This window comes from Pteronotus mesoamericanus, unplaced genomic scaffold, assembly GCF_021234165.1.
Source record: "Pteronotus mesoamericanus isolate MK-2021 breed Mesoamerican mustached bat unplaced genomic scaffold, CSHL_Meso_final contig_101, whole genome shotgun sequence".
Classification (NCBI taxonomy): Eukaryota; Metazoa; Chordata; class Mammalia; order Chiroptera; family Mormoopidae; genus Pteronotus; species Pteronotus mesoamericanus.
Window position 1 is genome coordinate 27,181,075 of NW_026555001.1, and position 22,313 is coordinate 27,203,387.

Here is a 22,313-nt window from a genome sequence, read left to right on the forward strand (position 1 = left end):
GGAAGAGTCAGCCAACGGACAAATGTTCAGAAAGAAACAGCTTTAGTTTTAATGCCAGTTAAGGTAGAACTAGGTATATGACCTTTTAGTTCAAATTTCAATAAGGAGGGTTTGCATGGAAATAGACTTTTAAAGATAGTGTCTAGCCTGACGTTTCTGTCCCTATGATGTGGGGCGGCAGAAGGCTGCATGGCGGCAGGCGACCCAGGCAGCGCCCCCCACGCCTCACCTGCAACCCTGAGAGCCAGTGAGCGCCGTGGGCAGTGTGTCACGCTTGCTTCCCTCACAGGACAAGTGCGGGACAGGCTGCAAGGGGGAAGCCACAAAGACAGTCCCGGCTCCCGCGGCTGCTTGCCTCGGCAGCCCGTGAGGCAGGTGAACGTAGGCCCCTCTGCTCAGGCCCGCGTCACGGCAGCAAAGGCATGTGCAGCCGGAGGCTGGCGCCCCAGAGGGTGCCCTGCAGACCGCCCGCGCCCTGGCGCCGGGGCCTCAGGCACCCACCGCAGTGTGAGGAGAACGGGAACTCGGCTCCTGTGCTGTCACGTGTGCTTCCTGTTCCCAGGCCATTTACCCATAGGAAGGGAGAGCTGTGTCCCCGAGAGTCCTCGAACTTTGTTTGCTTGACAAGTGTCTTTCATGAGTTCTGCTCCCCGTCAGTGAAGCCCTTAGATGGGCCGTGCGGTTCGTGCCAGCATCTTCACGTCCAGCCTTTGGCGAGTCCACGTCATCGTGCTCGCACTCGCTGTCCGGCCTCCTGTGGCCCTGCGGTCACGGTGGCGCTCCTGGCCGGTGTGTGTCCGGCTGTGGAACCTGCTGCTTCTTTATAATGTTTCCACAGAAAAATGTGTTTGAAAATTTAGGTAATGTTTCCATTTGGGAGTTGCTTGCTATTCCATAATGATTAAGTTTAAAAGCCCTTTTAATCATAGGTTAAGATCCTTATAAATACTTTAAAACTGTGTACAATGGTTCGAAGCATTTTTCATAAATTATTCACGCCGACAAAGCGTGAAGGGAATCGGAAGCTCTGTGTGCACACGGACGCTCGATGAGAGCTGGTTTGGGCTGATTTTAAAAGCAGAGATCCTCATTGCGTTTTGCCTGAAGTTGTTGAATGGGTGGATCAGTTAGCCCTCTCATTCAGCGGCAGGCTTCTGCGTGGGGACAGTGGCGAACACGGTGTCACCGCGGCCAGAACGACTTGCAGGGAGATGATGCCCGCACGTTACGGACGGACTGGATTCCCGTGAGGAAGCCGATTGGACCCGGGTGGGCCGTCCTGTCTTCATGGTGGACGGGCGTGGGAGCACCTGCTGTAGTAAAGTCTGATACTCAGCAGTGTCTCTGTTGTCTGTGAGTGGTCCTCGAGGAGACTGAGCACAAAGCTGAGATGGGAGAAGTTGGTTTGGGGAAGCAAACAACTGATGTTTCGCCAGGTCTGGCCTGAAATCCAGATTTGTTACTGCTTCTCCTCTCTGTGCCTTGGGAGGTGGAAAAGGCGGTGGCCCTGGAGCCACGTAGCCCCGCGGGGCTTTTGTGTCTCTCGGAGACGTGGGGCGCTTGGGCAGGGCACCTAGGCTGCGCTCAGGGGTTCGGGCTCATTTTCCCCGGCTTTTCTGGGGCTTGCGGTATGGACCTCCCTCTTCAGATGTTCACGGGGTCTGGGCTTCGGAGGTTTTGTTCTTTATTTTTTATGTGGGAGTGTTCTGTGTTGCACCTAAGCACTTTGAAGTCTAAATTGTTTCAACTTGCTACTTGGGAGTGGGTGTCCATCCCTCGTCTAACAGTGCTCTCGTTTTTTATAGGTATGCCTTACATTTTCTTGTCCAAAGTGGAATTTCCTACTGTATCATGATCATAATAGGAGTGGAAACCATGCACAAGTAAGTGGTCACTTTGTTCCCTTCTAAATGTGTGTTTCACTCTAGTACAATTGGAGCAAAAGAGAATGCTATCACATTAAAAATGGTCCTAAGCTGCGATCGTTTCTCAAGAACTGTCACAAATGCAAACACAAAATGGCCGGTGTGCACCGCCCGCCTGTCTCCTCAAAGCAGGGCCTGCTGCCTGCAGCTCCTCGGACACACGTGGCCGGCGACACGCCAACGCACGCTGCCCTGTGCCTTGCAGAAGGTGCGGCGCGGCCCTGGCCTCCGCCCCCACACGCCAGCAGCCCCTCCTGATGAGCTGTGATGGCCAGGAAGGTTTCCAGCTATTTCCCAGTGCCCCTTGTGGGGCAGAACTCCCTCCAGTTAAGGCCACCGGCTCAGTCAAGGGGTGGCGGCCGTGGAAGGGAGTGGGGTGAATGGGGGGGGGCGGGGGGGAGATTCAGGAGGCGAAGCTGGGAGGACTTTGTGATTGACGGGAAGTGTAGGCGGGGAACAGGTGCCCAGGAAGGTTCCTGGTTGCTGGCAAGGACAGCAGGGTGGCTAGGGAACCCTGGAGGCGGGAGGTGTTCAAGGATAAGCATTTCGAGTGAGTATATATTTAGCATCTAAAACAGCACTTAGCCCACAGTCCACACTCGGCGAACCCTTGCTGCCTAAAGCGCGCGCTGCGGGTCCAGGGAGCGACGGAGGGCGGGCGTGGGGTTCGCGAAGCTCGCCTGGTCGGACCCCCGCCGCGGCCTGTCGCCGCGGGTCCTAGTGCCTGTGACGGCGCCGAGCTTCTCAATTCTGGAGCGTGTGCCCCCGAGAACCTCGCACAAGGAGGCCGGGACCCTTGGCCAGGACTCTCCGTGCAGCTCGCCCCGGAGGCCCGGAGCGTGTGTGCTCCCGCAGAAGGCCTGAGGTCTGCCTCGGCCCCGGTCTCCTTGTCCTGGGCCCTCCCTTCCAGCCGCCCGTCCCCAGACACCTTCCCCTGGGCTGTGAGACATTCCGTCTCTCTTTCCTGTCACTGTCTTTGGCCTGGATCCTGGGCTGTCAGCTCCAGGGCAGGGGGGCGGGGTGTCAGCTGTGGAGCACGCTCCTCCCAGAAGAGGTGTGGGTGGGAGGGCTGAGCGCCCCGGGCCCCAGTCTGCGGGAGCCTCGAGCAGGAGCAGGAGGGGCAGGACGCTGAGGGGAGAGTGCAGGAGGGCCTCCTGGCTGGGCCGAGAGCAAGGCAAGGGCCTCCGGCAGGAGCGGGCGCGGCGGGGGCGCCGCAAGCTTAGCCCGCGGCCTGAGCAGGGCGCTGGTCCCAGCGGGGACTGCTGCGGGTGGCCGTCACACCTGCAGGGGTGCTCTGGCCGGAGCCCAGGAGCGGCCCGGTCCTGTCGGCGAGAAGCGAATGAATGAAATGCGATGCGTGAGCGAGGCAGGCAGGCAGGCAGGGCTGGGCTCTCCCTTTTCCAGTCCAGCGTTTCCCTCGCACATACTATTTAAAACCAGACACGCGTGCCCTGCTCCCGGAGCTGCGGTGAGACCGGCTCCTGCGTGCACGGGTGTGCGCTGCCCCCTGCCACGGGCGGGCAGGGCTGGCAGCGGGGCGCCCGCCCGGGCGCGTGGCCGAGTGGCCGAGTGGCTGCACGGGTCAGCAGGCGCGTGCCCCCAGTCAGTCCCCTCGTTCACTTCCTGGCCTGTCTCCGCCCCTAAAGTGGGAGTGTCATCAGACTCCAGACCCTGCCTGACTCCTGTGTGGACCTGGACCGAGGGCCCGGCCCAGCGCCTGGCACAGGCGGCGTCTCAGCACACGCCTACTGCGAGAATGAGTTGGGGATACAGCTGTTTTCTTCACCCCCAAACAGCCCTTTGCCTTGTTCTCCAAGAACATGCAAGAACTTGCTCAGCTGGTTGGAGCATTGGCTCGTCTGCCAAAAGCTCGTGGGTGTGTTCCCCAGTCAGGGTGCGAAGAGGAGGCAACTAATCCATGTTCCTCTCTCACATCGATGTTTTTCTCTTCCTTCTCTCTTTGAAAAACCAAAAAAACATATCTTCGGATGAAGATTTTACAAAAAAACAACCTTCGTGACTATTTTTCTCTTCTGGGAAATATTAAGTCTCTCTTCCCCACGGGCTTCGCCCTCTCTCTTCCGTCTGGAGAGTGCTCCCTCCTTCCCCCGTCCCCTGTCCCACTGCCCCTTCAGATTTCACGTCACCGGCACATCCTTCGCTGGTCTTGTCCGGATGCCTTAACCCGGGACAGACTGTGTGTCACATGCTCTCACAGAGTTGTTTCCCCTCCCTTGGAGAACTTGTCTCCGCTTTTCATGGTAAGTGTGTCACAGAGTCACGCGGGGGATGCGTTCTGCCTGCCCAGCCCACCCACCCCGGGGCCGCTGCCCTGCTGGGCCTGCCGCGCTCTCTGCCTGCGCACAGCCCCCGGGCGGCCGTGTGCTCCGTGCGGATCCGCCGAGTGACCGATGCCTGAGGACATGACTCCTGCAGGGCGGGGGTCTGTGCGCAGCAGCCCCCGGGGCCTCTGGCTTTCGGGCCTCTTCCCGATTCTCTTTGGGACTGCGGGGCCCCCTCTGAGGGCGGCCGCCGAAGTGGCCTGTGCTCCCTCCTCTGCCCGGCTTGGGCTTCCAGCCCTGGCTCTCGGGCCTGGGCATCCACTGGGCTCTGCTTTGATCTCTGCTTCCAGGGAGAGCAGACCGGGGTGGGGAGGAGAAACAGGAGGGTGGGATGGGGGTGGGTGCCGAGGGAGAGCCCCTCCCACTTGGGTTAGAGAAGCGGGGAGGGTGCAGTTGTGTGTCAGGCCCCCCCCCAGGAGGAGGCAGGCCCTTCCCAGGAGCAGGCAGCCACTTGGGCTGGCTGCGGGGTGGCCCGCCGTGCTACATAAGGAGCTGCTGTGGACGGGCCTGCGAGCCCAGGCCCCCTTCACGTGAGTTTTCTGTTCTCACTTTTCTAGGGGAAAACTTGTTTTGAGTGCCAGAAAGTCTCAGACTTTTGGAACACAGCACAAGGAAGCCCTGCTATTTAAACATAAACAGCAGAACGGTGGGAAGATTGACTTGGGAAGGGCAGAAAAGCCTGCTGACCTTCAGAAGTTAAGCCAAAGTATTTTCTTTATGACTTGGCCAGCAACATTCAGCAAAACAGCCGACGTGAAGACACATAAAAGATACCTCTCTGTAGTAAGATTACACATACGGAATGGGTTGCCAGAGCTGTAGAAAGCGATCGCACCCCTACCGCCCCATGGCTCGGCTCCCCACCACGATGAGCAAATGTTGTGTGTGTTTGTGGAGACTCGGCGCGGAAGGGCACACCGGTCCTTGGCCACTGCAGCGCGCTGTTCACTTGGGGACAGTATAGTTGTCAGGCATGCAGCAGATACTTGTCACACCGCTGCTGGGACCCAGCGACAGATGAAAAGACAGGCTTTCGGCACTGCCCGTCGCAGCAGCCCCGCCGTGGCCACCGCGGGGAGGCGAGCGGTGCCGAGGGCCGGGCCCGCAGGAGCGGGGAGGCTGGCGCGGACGGGGGAGGCACAGGCTGTGCGCATATGGCCACTTGTAGGGAGCCGGTGTTTGGTGTTAAGGAGAATTGTGCTAAAGTATATTTTTTAAATTGGGAAATAGGACAAAGTGTTTTCCTCAGACTCCTCCTTTATTGACGATGAACTCGGGCAGCTGGGCAGGACGTGGGAAAGGACTGGACTCGGACTCAGCCGTGCACGGGCGGCCTTCGCGGTGCACCGGGCGAGCCCTGGCTTGGAGTCAGATGCGCATGGGTTTGAATTCAGGCCCTGCCAGGGTTTCATTAGCTTTGGGACCGTGGCTACGTCCCTTTCCCTTCCTGGGTCCAGATTAGATTGAACAAGTGACTCTGTTGAGTCTGGGCGTCCAGGTGAGCTTTGTCTGTGCAAAGGGCCAGGCCACCGGCAGGAGGTGCTCAGATCCTGGGGCAAGTGCTTCCAGAGGCCATTCTTGGCGACGCCGTGTTTCCCACGTGGTCCCGGCAGAGCTTGTCGAGGGTTCGCGCCGCTGTTGCGGTCCGCGCTGTGCGCGGCGGCGCAGTGTTCCTCGCTGTGGGACGAGGGTGCTGCAGCTGTGGGGTCTTACTCATTTTCTGATCCCACGGTTGAGTGAATAGATGCGAGAAGCTCAGAGGGTGAGGGATCCAGCCGCTCTGTGCTCTGTTCGGGTGAGTAGTTGTGAGCTCTTGCTTTTGAGTCTTTTTTTTCTTTAGCATCTCTGATTTGCATCTGGTTGGGTATTTGCAAACAGATGACACCCGTTTGTGCTCCGGGCCTTCGTGCCATTGTTGGTGGGTCAGTCTGCAGCCCCGTTCACGTCACTCGCCTCTTCTTCTGTTCCGTTTTCTTGCCCTTAGCTCACTGTAGAGCTGCGGTCCTGGGGACTGGGCACCCTGAGCTGAGGTGGCCTTCATGTCGCTGCGCCGTGACCCTGCAGAGTGATGGTCTGACCCCTTCCCACCGTGACTAAGGAGATGCGTGCAGCGCGGCCGGTGGATCAGAGTGCTGTTGGGAGCTGCCAGGGCTCCGCGAGGGCGGGACGCTGGCGGTGCCGCGAGTCCCTTGCAAATGTGTCCTCCCGAAGTTAATTAGCAGTGGTTAGCGGCTCAGCGGGAACTCCGGGGAAAAGGCTCGCTCCACGGAGGACAGCCCCATGATCCCGTGAGAGGGAGTGAAACCTGGCAGGAAGCAAGCAGGACTCCTAGGTTTTCTGTTTTCTGTTCCCTGTGGACCGTGTTTGAAAGTGGTTTGGAACAAAGCTGTGCAATTTGGTATTGCTGTGTGAAAAGGCGAATTGCACTTGGAAAACCACAAGTAATTCTAAAATCGGTATTTTATGCTTTCCTTGTAGTAGTTAATGTTTCAGTCATCACTGTGTGTCAGTGATCATGCACAGCACGAACGAACAGTGTCGCTTAATCCAGGCTCCGTCCCTGCAGGTGGGCGTGGCAGACCAGGCTCCCTGAGAGACCGGCGGGCTGGTGGTAGATGTGGGGCTGGAACCGGGGCTGCCGGCACCTGGGGCCGCACCTTCACCTCCGTGCCATGCAGGGGGCTGGCAGAGGCAGGGCTTCATGTGGGTGGGTTCTCTCCCATCCGCCTTCACCCAGAGGGGTGCAGCCGCCCTTGGCATATTGTGTTTAGGATGAAAGGTTTTTGAATACTCTCCAGTTCCCATAGGAAGGAGCACCTGTTACTTGGTGCCAGGGAAGAGGATGTCTAGGTCCAGTTGGATCTTGGAAACACCTGTAGGACACAGCAGCCCTCTGCAAACCCTATGCCCAGGGAAGAGCGTGGTTCAGGCTCCTTTATGCTGGCAAGTCAGTAGAGTGGTGTCTGAATTCTAAGTTTGATTTCCAGTTGTAAACTGGATCCCTTTCAAGGAGGTTTCATTGTCTGTGAGCAGGTGAAGGAGCTTTTCCCCGCGGATTAAGGTTTTCTTAGGGAGGAGGAGGAGGAGGACGTTAGTGTAGGGGTGCTAAAGAGACTAGCACCCATCCCTTGGTAAATAAAGGCGTTGCGGTGGGTGTTGCCGCTGCACCGGAATGTGTTGGAGGGGAAGCTCACACAGTGACTTGTGCAGCGGGGACCTGCCGGGGCGGGTGTGTCTGAAGTGTCAGACTGATGCTCCAAGCTGGTCAGTGAAAAAACAAAAGAGTTGGAAGATACCATCCAATTAGAGGATGTACCTTTCTTATCTTAAAAATAACAATCATGTATCATTTAAAAATAACCAGATAATTTTAATGATTAAAAATAAGAATACTTCTCATTGCCAGAGTACAAGGACTCCTCTCCTGGTATTGAGTTCTTTTGGCAGTTCACCTCACTTTTACAACAAGATCCTGGTCTTTGCCTGAATAGAAAGACTAAGAAGCCACACAACCATCTGTTAGAGTGACGAACAAAATCAGTTATGTGTCGTAACACCACGCTTTTACATAAAACACGGGCGCACGTGGAGGTTTGCGAGGGAAAGCTTGCCTGGCTGGGCCGTGTGCTTCTGGCTCTGGCTAAGAGAGGAGGCAAGTGTTCGGGAGAAGCGGGGCTTGCCGGGCGGGAACCTGCCACGGCTGCCACACAGCAGTGCGTTGGCACACGCAGGCTGTTACAGCTCTGGGCTTCGCGGAGTCTCTGGGCTGGGACTTGGAAATTTGAATGACGACAGGGTGACTCCCAGGTGTCAGTCACTTCATTGAGTGTTTTTAACCTACATTCCATTCACCTGTCCCAACAACCCTGTGTAAGTGGTGTCCCCACCCACTGTACAGGGGAGGAAGCTCAGGTTCCAAAAGGTGGAGTCCCTTGAACAAGGTCCAGAGCCGGTGCCTGCCGCCCTGGAGGCTGTGAGTGCGGGCCGGCTCCGCCTGCTCTCCGGGGTCACGGTGGATTGTGTGCTGTTGGATGGCTCATTTGCCAGGATTCTTCAAAGGCTTTGTTTGTTTTCAGTTGGAGAAACTCAAAAGAGATTTCCGTCTGCTTACCAGATAGCATGAACACCCGAGTTTATTTTCTGAAGGAGTAACAAGTGTCATTCAGACATCGTATTGGGGCTGGCTTGCTTTTTCATCTTCATTAGAATACAGTGTTGGGACCAGTTTTAACCTTTGCATACATATATGAATAACAGTGATTTTGATATCTAAAATTTCTTCATTAAACATTATTTAGACTTCTATAAGTGCTATGTTTGAGGTTGATGTTTATCAAAATACGTAATAGAGACTTTAACGTACTGTTTGAATGTCACTTTGACTAAAAATAGAATTTTAAAATACTTTTAGATAAATTAATTTGTGCAGGGAAAAGAAATACGGACCCCCTTGCTGCCATGCTCGCCTGCTGAACAGCCCTGCTCTGGAGCAGCGGGAGGCCAGAGGGCGACAGAAGGCACGTCTGGCGGCCAGAGAGCTGCTGGGCGTTTTGGTTCCAGGGTGTCCCAGCAAGTGAGCCTGGACATCTGCCTCTCGTGGGGCCACCCCAGTCTTCACTTAAACTTAGTGAAGCCCAGAGGGGAGATGGGGCTGCCGGGTTTTCTCGGCTTCGATGTTAACCTTGGGGTGTTTGGGTTGTGTGCCTTAGCATGACCTGCGTTCAGCAGGAGGTGACAGACCAGAGGGCCGGCCGCTGTTTGCCTTCATATTTTAAAATGTCATGCGGAGAACTGACATATCGTTGGAACGCCATTTGCTTTCAAAACTCAAAGTGATCAGAGAACTCTTGCTTAGACTAGCATGCAAAGCTCTTGGGCGCAGGTCAAAGCTATTTTCGTGGCCACACTCCGACACGGCTCGCCTTTCTCGCCTTCCCGCCCTCGCAGGGGGGACGGTGGCCCACCAGGGCCTGCGTGGCCCTGCCGTGGGAACGTGTGGGAACTCAGCCATCCTCCAGCACGTCCGATGTGGCGGAGATTTGCACAAGTGTGAAACGTTCCACACTCTTCACTAGTTTTGTTTTGGAAAATATGTGTACATTTCATAAAAATGTTGTTTATGTTGGCATGTTTATTATTGCAATTCTTGAATCAACACATATTTTAAAAATTCTCACTTTTATTGTAATATGGTAAATGTCAGTGACTGTTTATGTGAGTTATGCTTCTTTGGTTTCCTTAATTTTTAAGAGGGTAAAGGACCTTCAGGCCCCATCCCCAGCCTCTGTCCTTGAAGTCCCCCAAGCTGCTGCTCAGGTTGCAGGATGTGCGTGCGGTCCTAATGTCGATGTAAACTGTAAAAGTGTATATTTTGAAAGATACAGTGATCTTATTACCAACAGCCAACACCCTATTTTACATGTATAGTTGAATCAGCTTTGTAAAGAACGGTTAAGGGACTTCGTTATGTTACTAAGCCAGGTGTGAGAGCAAAAGTTGGATTTTGTTAAAAGGCTCAACAAGAGCTGGGCGGTTCGCTTCATTTCTGTCACCTGCAAACAAAGCGAGGACAGGGAAGAAGTGACTTCACCTGTCAGTGTCACTGTGGCGTCCGGCCTGGTGAGCGCAGCTAAGCCGCCTTCTGTTTGTGAGCAAGGCTCTGTGAGAGGACAAACACCGCCCCTCGCCACTTTTGTCAGGTTTATAACTCATCGAGCTCTCTCTGCTCCAGCTGAGAAAACCCCTGGTCACAAAGGGGGGACAGATGACCCAGCAAACCCCGACTGCCCAGGAGCAGCAGAACTTCGCTGAAGAACAGAAGTTAGCCTGCAGGTCTCCAGGACAGGGCCGAGTGTGCTCTGGTCACCAGACGCCAGAATCTGGTGTCGCGTCTTCAGGGAGAAGCCTAAAGCAGGGCCCCCGGAGAGGTGGCTGCCATCCCCTACAGAGACCTGGACCTCCTTTGCTGGTAGAGAAGGTGGTTTTTAAAAGTGTTTTTAAATTCTTCCATTAGAAAGCAAACACAGATGATTTCCCATGGACAGAACTCAGTTCACGCTCCCTAGTGAGGCCTGGCGGTCTCTCTTTCTGCCACCGATGTCCTTTGAGGACTTCGCATGGTATGGATAAGTTTCTGCTTTTCTAGATCTACGTTGGGACTTTAATTTCCCCACCACAGAAATCATGTTTCCAGGCTGTCCTACAAAAAACCATTTTAACGGATGGAACTTCTATTAAGGATGAAGAGGAGGACAAATTTTCTCCCCCAAAACAGTTATAAAACTGGATGAACTTGTCAAAACAATTTCAGGGCTCTGGAAATTGCCCAAAAGCAAAACATCACTTTGAGAAGCATTTATCCCTAAAAAGCTGCCCACTTCTGCGTAAGGACAGTGGGAACCTGTGGTATTCCTGCCTGGGGCCACCTGCCTTCATTCCTTGGCAAAGTGATTCTGCTGGTGCGGGTTGGCCATGGAAACATGGCTTTGACACAGAGGCGGGAGACTCCACTCGGAGCAGAGGGCGGGAAACCAGTACGGAGGACGTGGGCCCCCACTGAGCAGACAGGCCCTGGCATGAGGGAACCAGAGAGGGACTTGAGAAGGCCTCTGCACGGCCCTGGTGGACTGGAGGCTGCGCCCGTGCCCGGGGGAGGCCTGCAGGGGCCTGGGGGACTGACCGTGGGGAGGGCTGAGACTCGCTGGGCCCACATGTAGGTGCACCCGCCGAGGGCAGAAGCCTTTCTGGTTGAAGGCGTTGGAGCACCAGCTCTGACTAATCCCCGGCTGACCTCCGAGGTCAGCAGACACAGCGTGGCCCCTGAGCACTTTTTAAATGGAGGAATGGGGGGAGAGGTGGGGAGCCAGCCAACTGAAACTGTCTCTAAATGGGCCCCAAAACTTCAAAGCAGCTTTCATAAATATGTTCAAAGACTTTAGAGAAGATATGACCGTGACTCAACAAATAGGAAATGTATCAGTAAAGAGAAGCTATTAAAAAGAACCAAATGAAATTCCTAGAGTTGAAGAGTAAATAACCAAAATGAAAAATTGACTAAAGTGCGATATACTGGTTTCTGATGGCTGAAGAAAGAATCAGTAAACTTAAAGATGGATCAATAGATACTAACCAGTCTGTAGAACAGATGTAAAAACATCAAAGAAAAACAGCCTCAAAGACCTGTGAAACATCAAGTAAACCAATATACGAGTAATGAGCATTCCAAAAGAAGAGTAGAGAGAGGAAGGGACAGAAAAGCATTTGAAGAAATCATGACCAACAGTACCGCAAATAGGATGAAAAAGATTGATCCCACATCCAAGGAGCTCAACAAACCCCAAGTAGCATAAACATGAAATAGATTTTCATGAAGATACACTGTAGCCACATTGTTGAAAGACAAAGATAATGAGAACGTTTTGAAATCGGCAATAGGAAAACAACTCATTACATATAGAGGAACAATACAACTCTTACCAGAAACAATGGAGGCCAAAAGGAAATGGAATGATATATTCTAAATGCTGAAAGAAAAAAGTTTTAATCTATTTTCAGCAAAATTATCTTTCAGAAATTAAGTTGAAATAAAGACATTCCCAGATGAACAACCACCTGCCTTACAAGAAATTCTAAAGACAGGCCTTTGGGTTGAAAGGTAGTATAACAGATGGTAACTCAGATCTACAGGAAGAAATGAAGAGCTCTGAAAATGGTAAATATGAGGTTAAATGTAAAAGAGGATACACATAAATTTCCTTAAAAGACATAAGGTTATATAAAGCAATAATTATAACACTGTACTATTAGGATTATAACACGTATAGATGCCATACGTAGTGTATGTAATAACACAAAGGATGAGGGAGAAAATGGGGCTGTATTGCATCAGATTTGCTATATTTTATCAGAATTAAGTCAGTATTAGTCTGCAATAGATTGTGACAAGGTAAGATGCATATTGTAATCCCTAGGGCAAGCACTAAGAATATAACTAAAAAATATACAGTGGAAAAAATCAGCAGGGGAATTTAAAAAGTACACTACCAAATATTTGTTTTAATACAAAAAGAAGGCAGCTAAGGAGGAACGAAAAAGACCTGAACATACCATATTTTGCTATGTATAATGTTTACTTTTTGCCCAAAGTTTTGAGGGAAAAATAAGAATGTGTGTTATCCATGGATATAATGATTACATAACATGGGTATAATAACTCCATGTATAAGGTGCACAAGAATGTGAGTGTGCATTATACATGGCAGATTATGGTATCTACAACAAATAGTGAAATGGCAGAATCTAGAAATCTAACTATATCAGTAATTGCATTAAATGTGAATCAGAAGATTGTCAGGCTGGATAAAAAAAGATCTAACCATAAGGTGCGTATAAGAGACGCTCTTTAGCTATAAAGGCACAAACAGCTTGAATGTAAAAGAGTGGAAGGTATATTTTGTGCCAGCAGTAACTGAACAAGTGCTGGCCGGAGTGAGCACAGAAAAGCCTGCCAGAAGTGACGCGCGAGCTTGGCAAAGCTGCAGGGCACCAGGGCAGCACCCAAAAATCAACAGTTTCGCCAGAAACAGTTTTATTCCCAGTATCAAAAAGAATAAAATACTTAGGAATTAACTGAATAAGACAATTACAGAATAGTTGAAAACGACAAAACGTCCCTGAGAAAAATCACAGAAGGTTAGATGAAGAGGTGTTTCACATTCACGGGTTGGAAGACGTTGCATTGTTCTGATGGCTGTTCTCCCCGGACTGGTCTACAGATTCCGTGCAATTCCTAATAAAAATTCTGGCAGGCTTTTTTAAAAAATGGAAATTGATGAGCTTATTGTAGAATTTATATGAAAATACAGAGGACCATGAATAACCAGAGCAACTTTGAAAAACAGCGAAGTTGGATTTCCACTATTCAGTTTCAAAACTTACTCAGATCCGCAGAAATGGAGATGCTGTGCGGTGCTGTCAGGGTGGGCACGTAAATCATCGAAAGGAAACGGGGGGCTGGCGATGAGCCCTTGTGTTCGTGTTCGGTTGCTTCTTGGCACAAGCGTGGAGGCTGTTCAGTCGGGAAGGGACGCTCTGCTCTCAGGAGGTGCCGATGCGACTGGATCTGTGAAGAAAGCAGCCGAGTCCCTGACCTCATTCCATGTGTAAAAATGAGCTGGACGGGCATCAGAAACTGGAATGTAACAGCTGCACTGTAAAGCTCTAGAAGAAGACAAGGGAGGAGTGAACTCTCTATGACCTAGGGCTGGCAAGGAGGGCAGGGGTGACAGCAAGGAGTCATTGAGTCCAGGTGCCTCTTTTGTGCCGTAGACTGAGGTCGGTGTTGGGGGAATATGGTGAAGAAGACCGACGAAGTGCCTGCCTTCCTGGGGTAATGTTCACGTCGGGGGAGGCAGACAGCAGGCAGGAGACCCGATGCACAACAGTTACTGCAGAGAGCACTATGGCTGAGGTGATGCCGGGCGCTGTCTCGCTGCTGTCCAGGAGCCGGAGGGAGAGCGCCTGAGGCCGGCAGGGGAGCCTGCGCGGGCCCTCGGGTGTTGGGCGCGGTGGGTTGGAGACCCGCGAGGCGAGCAGGCCTGCCAGCCGGGCGAGCAGGGCCACCATGGTGTGCGGTGATGGCGGGACGGCTGGGCCCCACTGCGGCGTGAGGTGTGTGTGGTGGAAATCACCCAGGGAATTTCAAGCAGGGGGCGTGTTTTGTTAAAATAATTCTGGCTTCTGTGTGGACGGGATTGTTCAGGGTAAGCGTGGGGGCAGGGGCACCAGCAGGACACTGGGAAATCGGACAAGAGAGGGCGGTAGCTTAAGCTAGGAGGGGACCAGTCCGGGGTGGGAGGTGGGGCCGGAGAGGCTGGATTGCAGTCTGCTGTGGGGCGAGAAGGAAAGGGAGGGTTCCGGTTAACGGCTGGGTGGGGTTTGTGACCTGTGAGACGGGGAAGGCCCTGGAGAAACAGCTTGCCGGTCAGGAGTGCTTGTCTGGGCAAGTTAGGTTTCGCGTTGTTGGATGTTCATATGGCAAGGTCACGTTGGCAGTCAGACACATCCGGCATTCGGTGTAAAAGCCTCAGGTCTTCCTACTCCGCATAATGAAATTGTCTGCGACACAGATGCAAGTGAGAAAGAGAAGACGGCGTAGGCTTAGGATCTAGCGGAACTGCTTTTTCCCTATGACTCATCACTATGATGGTGCACAAGGGGGCCCCCCCAAAATGGGATTATCCCTAGAGGGTGAACCCCTTGTGGTACAGGTTTCCCCTGCTAGGCGACTATTCTAGAGGTCCACCTGTATCAGTGCCCCGTTGGTGGTGGTGTGAGAGGCTGTGTCCGCCTCAGTGAATTTTTTTTGAAGACTCTATCAGTGTGTTTGCCCATTTCAAGAAGGGTGATTGACCAGCGCGCCAGCCACACTGCGATGAGCGTTCAGCCGTTTTTGACCGAAAACGGCATGCTTTCCGTGCCCTCCCTTCCCTGTTCCGCGGTCTCACCCTGAGCAAGCTTTTTGTTTCCCCGCATGAACAAAGTCCTCCAACGGAAACGCTTTGCCGATGTGAAAGAGGGGAAACAAAAAACCAGCAGAGGCCCTAAAAGGCATCAGAATCAGGGAGTGCACACGCTGTTTTGAGCACGGGGAAGCCTGTCTTGATGGCGAATTGCATCAAACGGAGAGGACTTAGCGACTGCAGTTTCAACACGTAAGAATAAACACACAATTTTTAATACATAAATTCCAGGTGTTTTGGGGGGGGTCCCCCTTCTTATATTATTAGTCTTCCTATATTGAGTCATACTTGCATTTATCAAAGAAGCCCTACTTGACTCAAAGTCAAATATCTTAAATCACTATTAGTTTTAAAGCACGCCAAACTTTTATCAAGGGGTCATTTCAGTTGCCTGTTGCAGCACGACTAACCGCCCCGAACCGAGTGGCTTAACCACCGTTCAGTGTCACTCCTGTCGCTTGACTGGATTCAGGTGGACTCGCTTTGCTCAGGGTCTGGTCTGGCGGTTCTTAAATGTTGGCTGGGACGGCTGTCATTTGAGTCTGACTGCTTGACACCCACAACAGTGGTCTTGTCTGGGGAGCTGTCGCCGCTGGCTGGGAGAACTTCTGGGGTCCGTCCCGGGAGCACTTGCGCGTCGCCCCTCTGTGGGGGGCCGGGCTGCTCACCCACGAGAGCAGGGCTCTGAGCGCGCGCACTGAGGACAGGTGGTCCAGGAAGCCCAGCGGGGCCGCAGGCTGCCTTCCGACCCACCTGGAGTTTCAGGAAGCCGTTTCCCTTGCGTTCTATGGGCGGACCAGCCCAGATACAAGCGGGGAGGGCTCTGGTCCCAGCCTTGCCGTGCAGAGCTGCGTGCACACAGGGCGGGCTGCAGCGGAGGCAGCAGCCCCGGGACACGGCCTGCCCTCCGCCCCCCGCAGTTGGCGCTCCTCCTACCTAAAAGTGCACTCACTCTTCTCCCAGGATCCGCAGTCTTACCTCCGTGTGGCATCCAGCTCGAGACCTGCCCCTTGCGAGCTACGGCAGGTCAGCTGGGCGGGAGGCTCGGGCGTGACTGCTCCATGTGAGGGCCAGCGAACTGAAGAGGCAGGTTCGGGTCCCAGCCGCACCCTCTTCCCCGTCGGGAGCAGTGGTGAGGAAACTGTGGTCGCCACTCCTGCCGGGACGGGAGGGAAAGCAGGTCACTCGGCAGCCCCGGGGGCAGACAGACACCGGCTTCCGTCGCCTGGCCCAGGCCCAGGCCCAGGCCCAGAACCGCCCCTGCGAGCAGCCCTCTGGTTCTTGGCTCCGCTCCCCGAGTTGCCGTAGCTGCCACGCACCAGGACGTCGCGGGAGCCTGACGGTTGCTCTTTATTTTGAACGCGCTCCCTTTCAGCCCAGTTCCATGTAATTCCCTTTAAAACCACGTGGGCTTCCTGTGTATCTGATCGTAAATGCTGTGCTTCGGACGGTGGCCGCGCCCCCAATCTCCCTGGCAGCCCCCCTGTACCGCGGTGTGAGGCGCTGTGGCTCGAGGCTCCCGAGGGTCTCGCACACCCCTTGTCAGCAGAGAGGGTCAAGGGGCAGGCCCTGAAGACTCTCGGTTCTTTTTTTAATCTGAGAGGGTCGATCAAGGGGTGCCCTTCAGTCTCTGAGGTGCACCCTCCAGGAGTCCCCTTGGCTTCGTATTTGCCTCAGTTCCTTTAAGAATATTTTGCTGGCTGGAAAGCTGTCCTGAACCCTTTCTAGTTTTTCTCAATTCAGCTCAAAACTTGAATACTTTCCTTTTTCAGTTCTCCTCTCTCTATGCATACGTTGTCATAACGCACGTAAAAGAAACCAGTTGCACTTTATCAGGAACGTTCTCCGTCTTCCCTGCCAGGGCAAGAGCAGTGCTGTCCGGGCCGGGCGCTGTGTGACGTGGGCCGCCGTCCCTCCGGCCTCCAGTTCCGGCTGCCTCGTTGCCCTGCCCGTCCGCCCCAGCGGACCCCACAGGCCTGTCCTGAAGCCAGAGCGGCGGCTCCAGCCTTTGTTTTGATGGCACCCAGTTTCACTTACAGTTTGTGTTCTGACTGTGACACTGGACCCAAACGTAGTTCCAGATGGGTGCATTCCTCCCCTTACAGTTTTGTGGGTCTGGAATCCCAGGAAGGTTCACTGGAGAGACATGTCTCTTTCATACGGCGTCAGCTTCTTCACCCAGGGGTCTCAGGGCTTGGCGCTGCTCAGTGCCTCTCCCCCAACCCCCTCCATCCCTCCGCCTTTGGCTCATCCTCCGGAACCTCTGCGTGGGGGGGCCTGGGGACAGTCACACCCTCCTGACGGCCAGCTGCCAGGAGGCAGGAAGCAGAAGCTGCCGGCGGATCGTGGGCTGCGCCCGGTTACCCTGCCACAGCCTGCCCGTCAGCCGGGTTCGGTGGAGGCAGGAAAGCAGGCGTCCCGTAGGTGAGGAGCTGGTCAGGTGGCAGGAGAGCGCACCGACTGGGAGACGCTGCCACCGCGTCTGGGGAAGGTGCAGCCTGCCTTGTGATTTTTAGAAATTATTTTAAGTTTGGTTTGTCAACACTGTGTAAGTGTGCGTATGTGCTGTTTCCTCAGATACAGCTATCAGGAATATAGGAACTCTGTAAAACATCTGAATTAGGAAGCTTTCCTCCCTTTTCCTTTGCTCAGGAATGTTCAAATAGATCAGAATCACCTATTGCCTAAAGTTTGAAAGAACTCTCTCACAAAACCACCTGAATTGCCTACAGGGGAAGTTTAAGATTTTAACGTAACCCAATGTATTGTTTTTCCCCTGTTCATTTCTCCGTGTGTGTGTGTGTGTGTGTGTGTGTGTGTATTTAGAGAGTTACTTCTGCCCCTGGAGCATACTTAAATGTGTACCCACAGTTTCTATGTGTTTTGGTTCTGTACTATATATGCAATTCTTCGATCTCTCTAGATTGTGTGGGTTAAGGGAGAGCACCCATCCCCCCCCTCGACTGTTAACTAATTAGATGACCCTCCATCCATTCTCATTAATTCGCATGGCAGCCTTCACTTCACACAATGTTATATATTCTAGAATCTGTTTCTGGATTTGTGGTCTCTTCTATTGATATGTAAATTATTTCCCCCATACAATGTTTTTAATTATGGTAACTCTCTTCTAAGCATTTTAAGACTTGAAAAATGACTAAATTTTCATGCCTAAAAATGTGAGTAAATGCACACCCAATACACACGAAGGATGTATGCTCATAGACTACTGAAGACAAGTTTAAAAAAACCTTAGTAAGAATTTGTTTAGTGTATATTTTGTGTTAAATTTTGTTTTCTAGAAAGAAGGAAAAATAAATAGGATAACCATGCTCACAGCTTGATGCTTGCGAGCGTGACTCTCAGGTACAGAGGCTGGCGTATGGGGGCCTCTCACAGGGAAAAGCGAACGCAGGCAGTAATTGAGTGCATGTGCCGTGAGAGACGGTACAAAACTCGAGTAAAGCCAAAGCTGAAACTGGCAAAGAGTTCTTACAATTCGTTGAAGAAAGCTCTGGTGGAGTAGATCTAGTAATACTGATGTTTTGAACCGTATCAAACGTTAATAAATTACTTATAAATGTGTTCTTTAACAAAATGAATCTTTATTTTTACTAATCTAGCTTATTTTTGTTTTCCAGATATTGTTTTGTGTTTGCTTTGGGATACCTCATAGTGTGCCAAATTACTAGAGTCTATATCTTTGATTATGGACAATATTCCGCTGATTTTTCAGGGTAAGATGAAACCTTTGATTTAGTAGCCTGTTTTTTTTTTCTGTTCTAACATGTTGGTTAAAGGACAAAATATAGTTGCATTTAGTATTTCAAATGAGAAGCTAGTACTAAACATTTTAGTTGAAAAGTCCTTTATGAATTTAGAAATTTTCTTTTTGTAAAGTGGTCTTGTAAAGTGTTATATGTCATAAAAATAACCTATCCTTTTAAAGTGACTTACAGTATTCCAAACATACAGCCGTTGAATTTGTCGTGTGGCACCCCCTACTGAAAGCACTCCCTGGGTGTGACAGACGTCGGCCGTCCCTCCCGGCCGCTGCCTGCCGGTCCGCCCCGAGCCTGCGTCCTTGCTGCCCGCGTCTGCTTGCTTTGCTCTGTGAGTCCCTGTGCGCGGCCATTCGGCAGCTTCTGTCTGAGACCTGGTCACCCGTCCTGGCCTCTTAGCGCCCACGAGGCTTTCTCCGGGCCGGAGGCCCTCGGGCCAGCGGCGTCCGCCCGACGCCCTAGACCAGACCTGGGAACCTGTGTTTGCTGCTTTGTATTCCGCCGTCACGGAGCGTTCTACGTTCTTACATCCAGCAGTCAGCTGAGAGGTGGAAATAACGCTGGCTTTTGTCCTTTCGGAGGGGATTCAGCCCCTCTGAGCTCTCTCTGCCTGTGACAAAGCTGGCCGCGTGCCTGCTGGGGGTGAACGCGGTCCGAGGCCTTACGTACTGGCCCGCTCCCTATCTTTCTGAGGGACACCGCTAACAACTTGGCAGCAGGTGGGGAAGTGAAGATAAGCCTCCGCATTTTCTGTGTCAAGCCCAACGGACGCTCTCTCTGTTGAACAAGATACAGCAGCCCTGCTGTTCAGTCAGTCCTGCGTGGTCTGGGCAGGACAAATAATGACCAGAAAGTCCAATTTAAGGATCGCTAAAGTGGAAAAAATGAAACAAAACAAATCATTGCATCTATGGAAAGAAAAAATTCTTCAGCAGTAGAAATGGACGAAAGGTGTGTGAGCTCAGAGAAAGATCACGGCAGTGAAACGAGAATTTTACAACATGAAATGCCCTTTTCTCCTTAAGGAAAGTAAAGTGAATTTTACTTTTGTTAAGCAGTTTTTAAACATAAGCTTGGATGAAAGGAGATTGCATTCAAAAGAACAAAACCAAGCCAAAGCAAAACCGATTAAATACACTAAAAAAATCTACATCGTCAGATCAGCAGTGCATCGACTAGAATTGAGCAATCCCCCTGGAATCCGGGAACGGAGAGCAGATGCTGGTGGCCCAGTGTAAAACTAGGAGGCGTTCTTAGAACGGGGCCGAGGAGCAGGGTCAGCAGGGGTATCGGGCCGCCGCTGAAACCTTAGCTTGAAGGACTGGCCCCATTCGCAGGTTGTCTTCTCACTAGTGAAAGTAGGGGTGAGCTGTGTCTGTGAAAGAATCAAATCACCCAGGAAATTTAACTTCCTGAGAACAGTGACCGTACTGGTCCTGTTCGCCTCAGTATTCATAGCGCCTGGCCCAGAGAAGCATTGAATGAATACTTGTCGACCACATGGATACTTCAGTAGAGAAGAAAGTAGAAAATATAGTGAGAAAAATGGGGAAGTATAACAAACACAATATAGAAAAACCTGAGCAATGTGGGCAAAGCTGTGACTATTGAAGGGATCAAGTCACAGCTTTGAACACTTGCCTTACGATAACTAAAAACTAAGTGAAGCATTTACTATAAAATGAAACAAAAAGGGTATTCTCGACCGATGCAGCTCATGCATGCTGATGACAGAAATGTTAGCAGCAGCAGCAGCTAATTGAACAATATCATTGAATCACGAACCTTCCCGCGGACGCCGGGGTCCTAGGCCCATGGGTGAGCACCCAACGCGGAGCGGCCGAGGGTCCCGCTGACGCCTGCCTTCAGCCCTTCCGCTCTACGCTGCTCCAGTTCCTGTTTCAGGAGTCCATGTAATATTTCATTAAAAAATATGGTGCTGCTTGTATTTTTAAACCATCGGATTTAAAAGTGATTTAACCCAGCTAAGTGAAGTGTTTAACAGCGATTGGGGTGCTTGCTGATGTGCAGGAGACAGTGTCACTGGCCCTCGCGGCTGCGCCTTGGGCTTCAGCTGGGCTGTCGGCACTTTTGTTTCCCTTTTCAGCTGTTCCAAACTCCCGTCTGTCCCTGCCTCGCGCGGGAGAAGCTCACTGCTATGAAAAACGACATGGCTTCTCTGTCTTCTCCTGACGAGGGTCTGTCCCTCACTCACACTGCAGTCCACGGAGCCAGGCAGTGCCGCACAGTCACCGAGGCGCCAGGGCCCTCCCTTGCCGCTGGGGCTGTGCCTGCTTCGTGCCTGCGGGTCCCCTGGCCAGCCGATGGGGTGCCGGGCAGAGCGCGTGCCCCCCCGCCGCTCTGCTCACACTCCGGGGGAGGCCTGGTTGCAGGCCCCCACTGGTAGAGGGCAGTGTCCATGAGGAGCAAAATGCCTGTTTAAAAAAAAACCACACCCAGCTTTAGTGCCGTGGATTTCAGCATTTTGCTGAAATTTAAAATTTTACTTAATATTTAAAATTACATTGAAATATTTCAGTATGTGGGAGAAAAACAGCATAGCATTTTTAAAGCTGGGCAACTTGATCTAAAACTCACCTAATGTGTCATTTTTATCCATTAGGAAAAAACATTTGACCGTTATCAGTGAACTGATGAATATCAGAGGCGAGGTAGCTGGCGGGGCCATCTGGCTAGAACTGAGACGGAGGACACCCTCCCCTGTCTTTTTTTGTCTTTAACGGGCACAGGAGAGAAAAGAAGCCGCATGGAGGTGGTGGCCCCCCTTCAGGACACCTCCAGGCGTTCAGCGACGGGGCGTGTTCCCACAGAAAAGACCCAGGCTTGACCCTAATTAGGGCGAACGCGGCCGCCGTCCAGGGGGCTGGCTGCCAAAGGGGGTAGTTGGATGAAATGGCCCTCCTTTGTGCTGAGGGGTCCTGTCCCCTGGAAACTGGACGCCCGGGAGGGGAAGCCAGGCTCTGGCTGAGGGATCCCCGGGAGTGAGCTCTTCCATCCGGGCAGCCTCACCTGCGCCAGGCGTGGGGAACGGAGTGTGTGTGCGCACGCGCGTGTGCGTGTGGCGGGGAGGGGCCCGGGTTAGATTCAAGATACATTTTAGATGTGGGGTAGATGAAGGGGACCCTGTCGGTAGAGGTTTTTGTCTTTGCAGAAAGGTTGAAAAGCTACCGAGGTGGTTGGCTTTCAGAAGATGGATACAAGAGAAGTGTACAGCACTTCAATACCTGTCCTTGAGCAGCAAGGAGCAGTTAGAAAATACGATAGAAACAATGCTAGCTTCAAAAGTGATAAAAACTACGAAATACCTAGAAATACACATAAAAAGAAACGTGTGGGACCTCTGCATAAGGAGCTGCAGGACTAGACCGGGACACCTGAAAGGCCGACCGGGGGAGCGTCCAGTTGCCGCGCTGTGAGGAGGCACTTCCTCTCAGGTTACTTAGGTGTGAGGCAGTTCACGTTGGGGTCCGGGTAGGAGGGGCCTCGGGTGGAGTGACGTGCTGGGGAGCAGCACCTCCAGTGTGCAACCTGCTGTCTGTGTCTGTAAAGCCAGCGGCACGGGAACATGGCGGGACGGACGCGAGTGGGCCGGCCACGGGGGCTGGGTGACAGGAAGGACAGAGCAGGAAGGGCAGCGGGGTGATGGGTCCAGGGGGAATGCCCTTTGGGCTTTGGGACACAAAACACAAAGGCAGCGGCTTGCCTGCTGTGGAGATGGAGGCA

The 22,313-nt window shown here is 52.5% G+C and overlaps 1 protein-coding gene across 6 annotated transcripts in view; it reads left to right on the forward strand.

Moving 5' to 3' along the window:
- MBOAT2 (membrane bound O-acyltransferase domain containing 2) overlaps positions 1-22,313 on the forward strand; it is a 74,488-nt gene that overhangs the window by 27,036 nt on the left and 25,139 nt on the right. For 5 of the 6 annotated variants that reach the window (XM_054569880.1, XM_054569865.1, XM_054569873.1 and 2 more), the window contains exons 3-4: positions 1,806-1,883; positions 18,429-18,524. In XM_054569880.1, coding sequence (XP_054425855.1) covers positions 1,806-1,883; positions 18,429-18,524 — 174 coding nt within the window. The remainder of the gene's footprint in view (positions 1-1,805; positions 1,884-18,428; positions 18,525-22,313) is intronic. The other variant, XM_054569886.1, reaches the window with a different exon arrangement.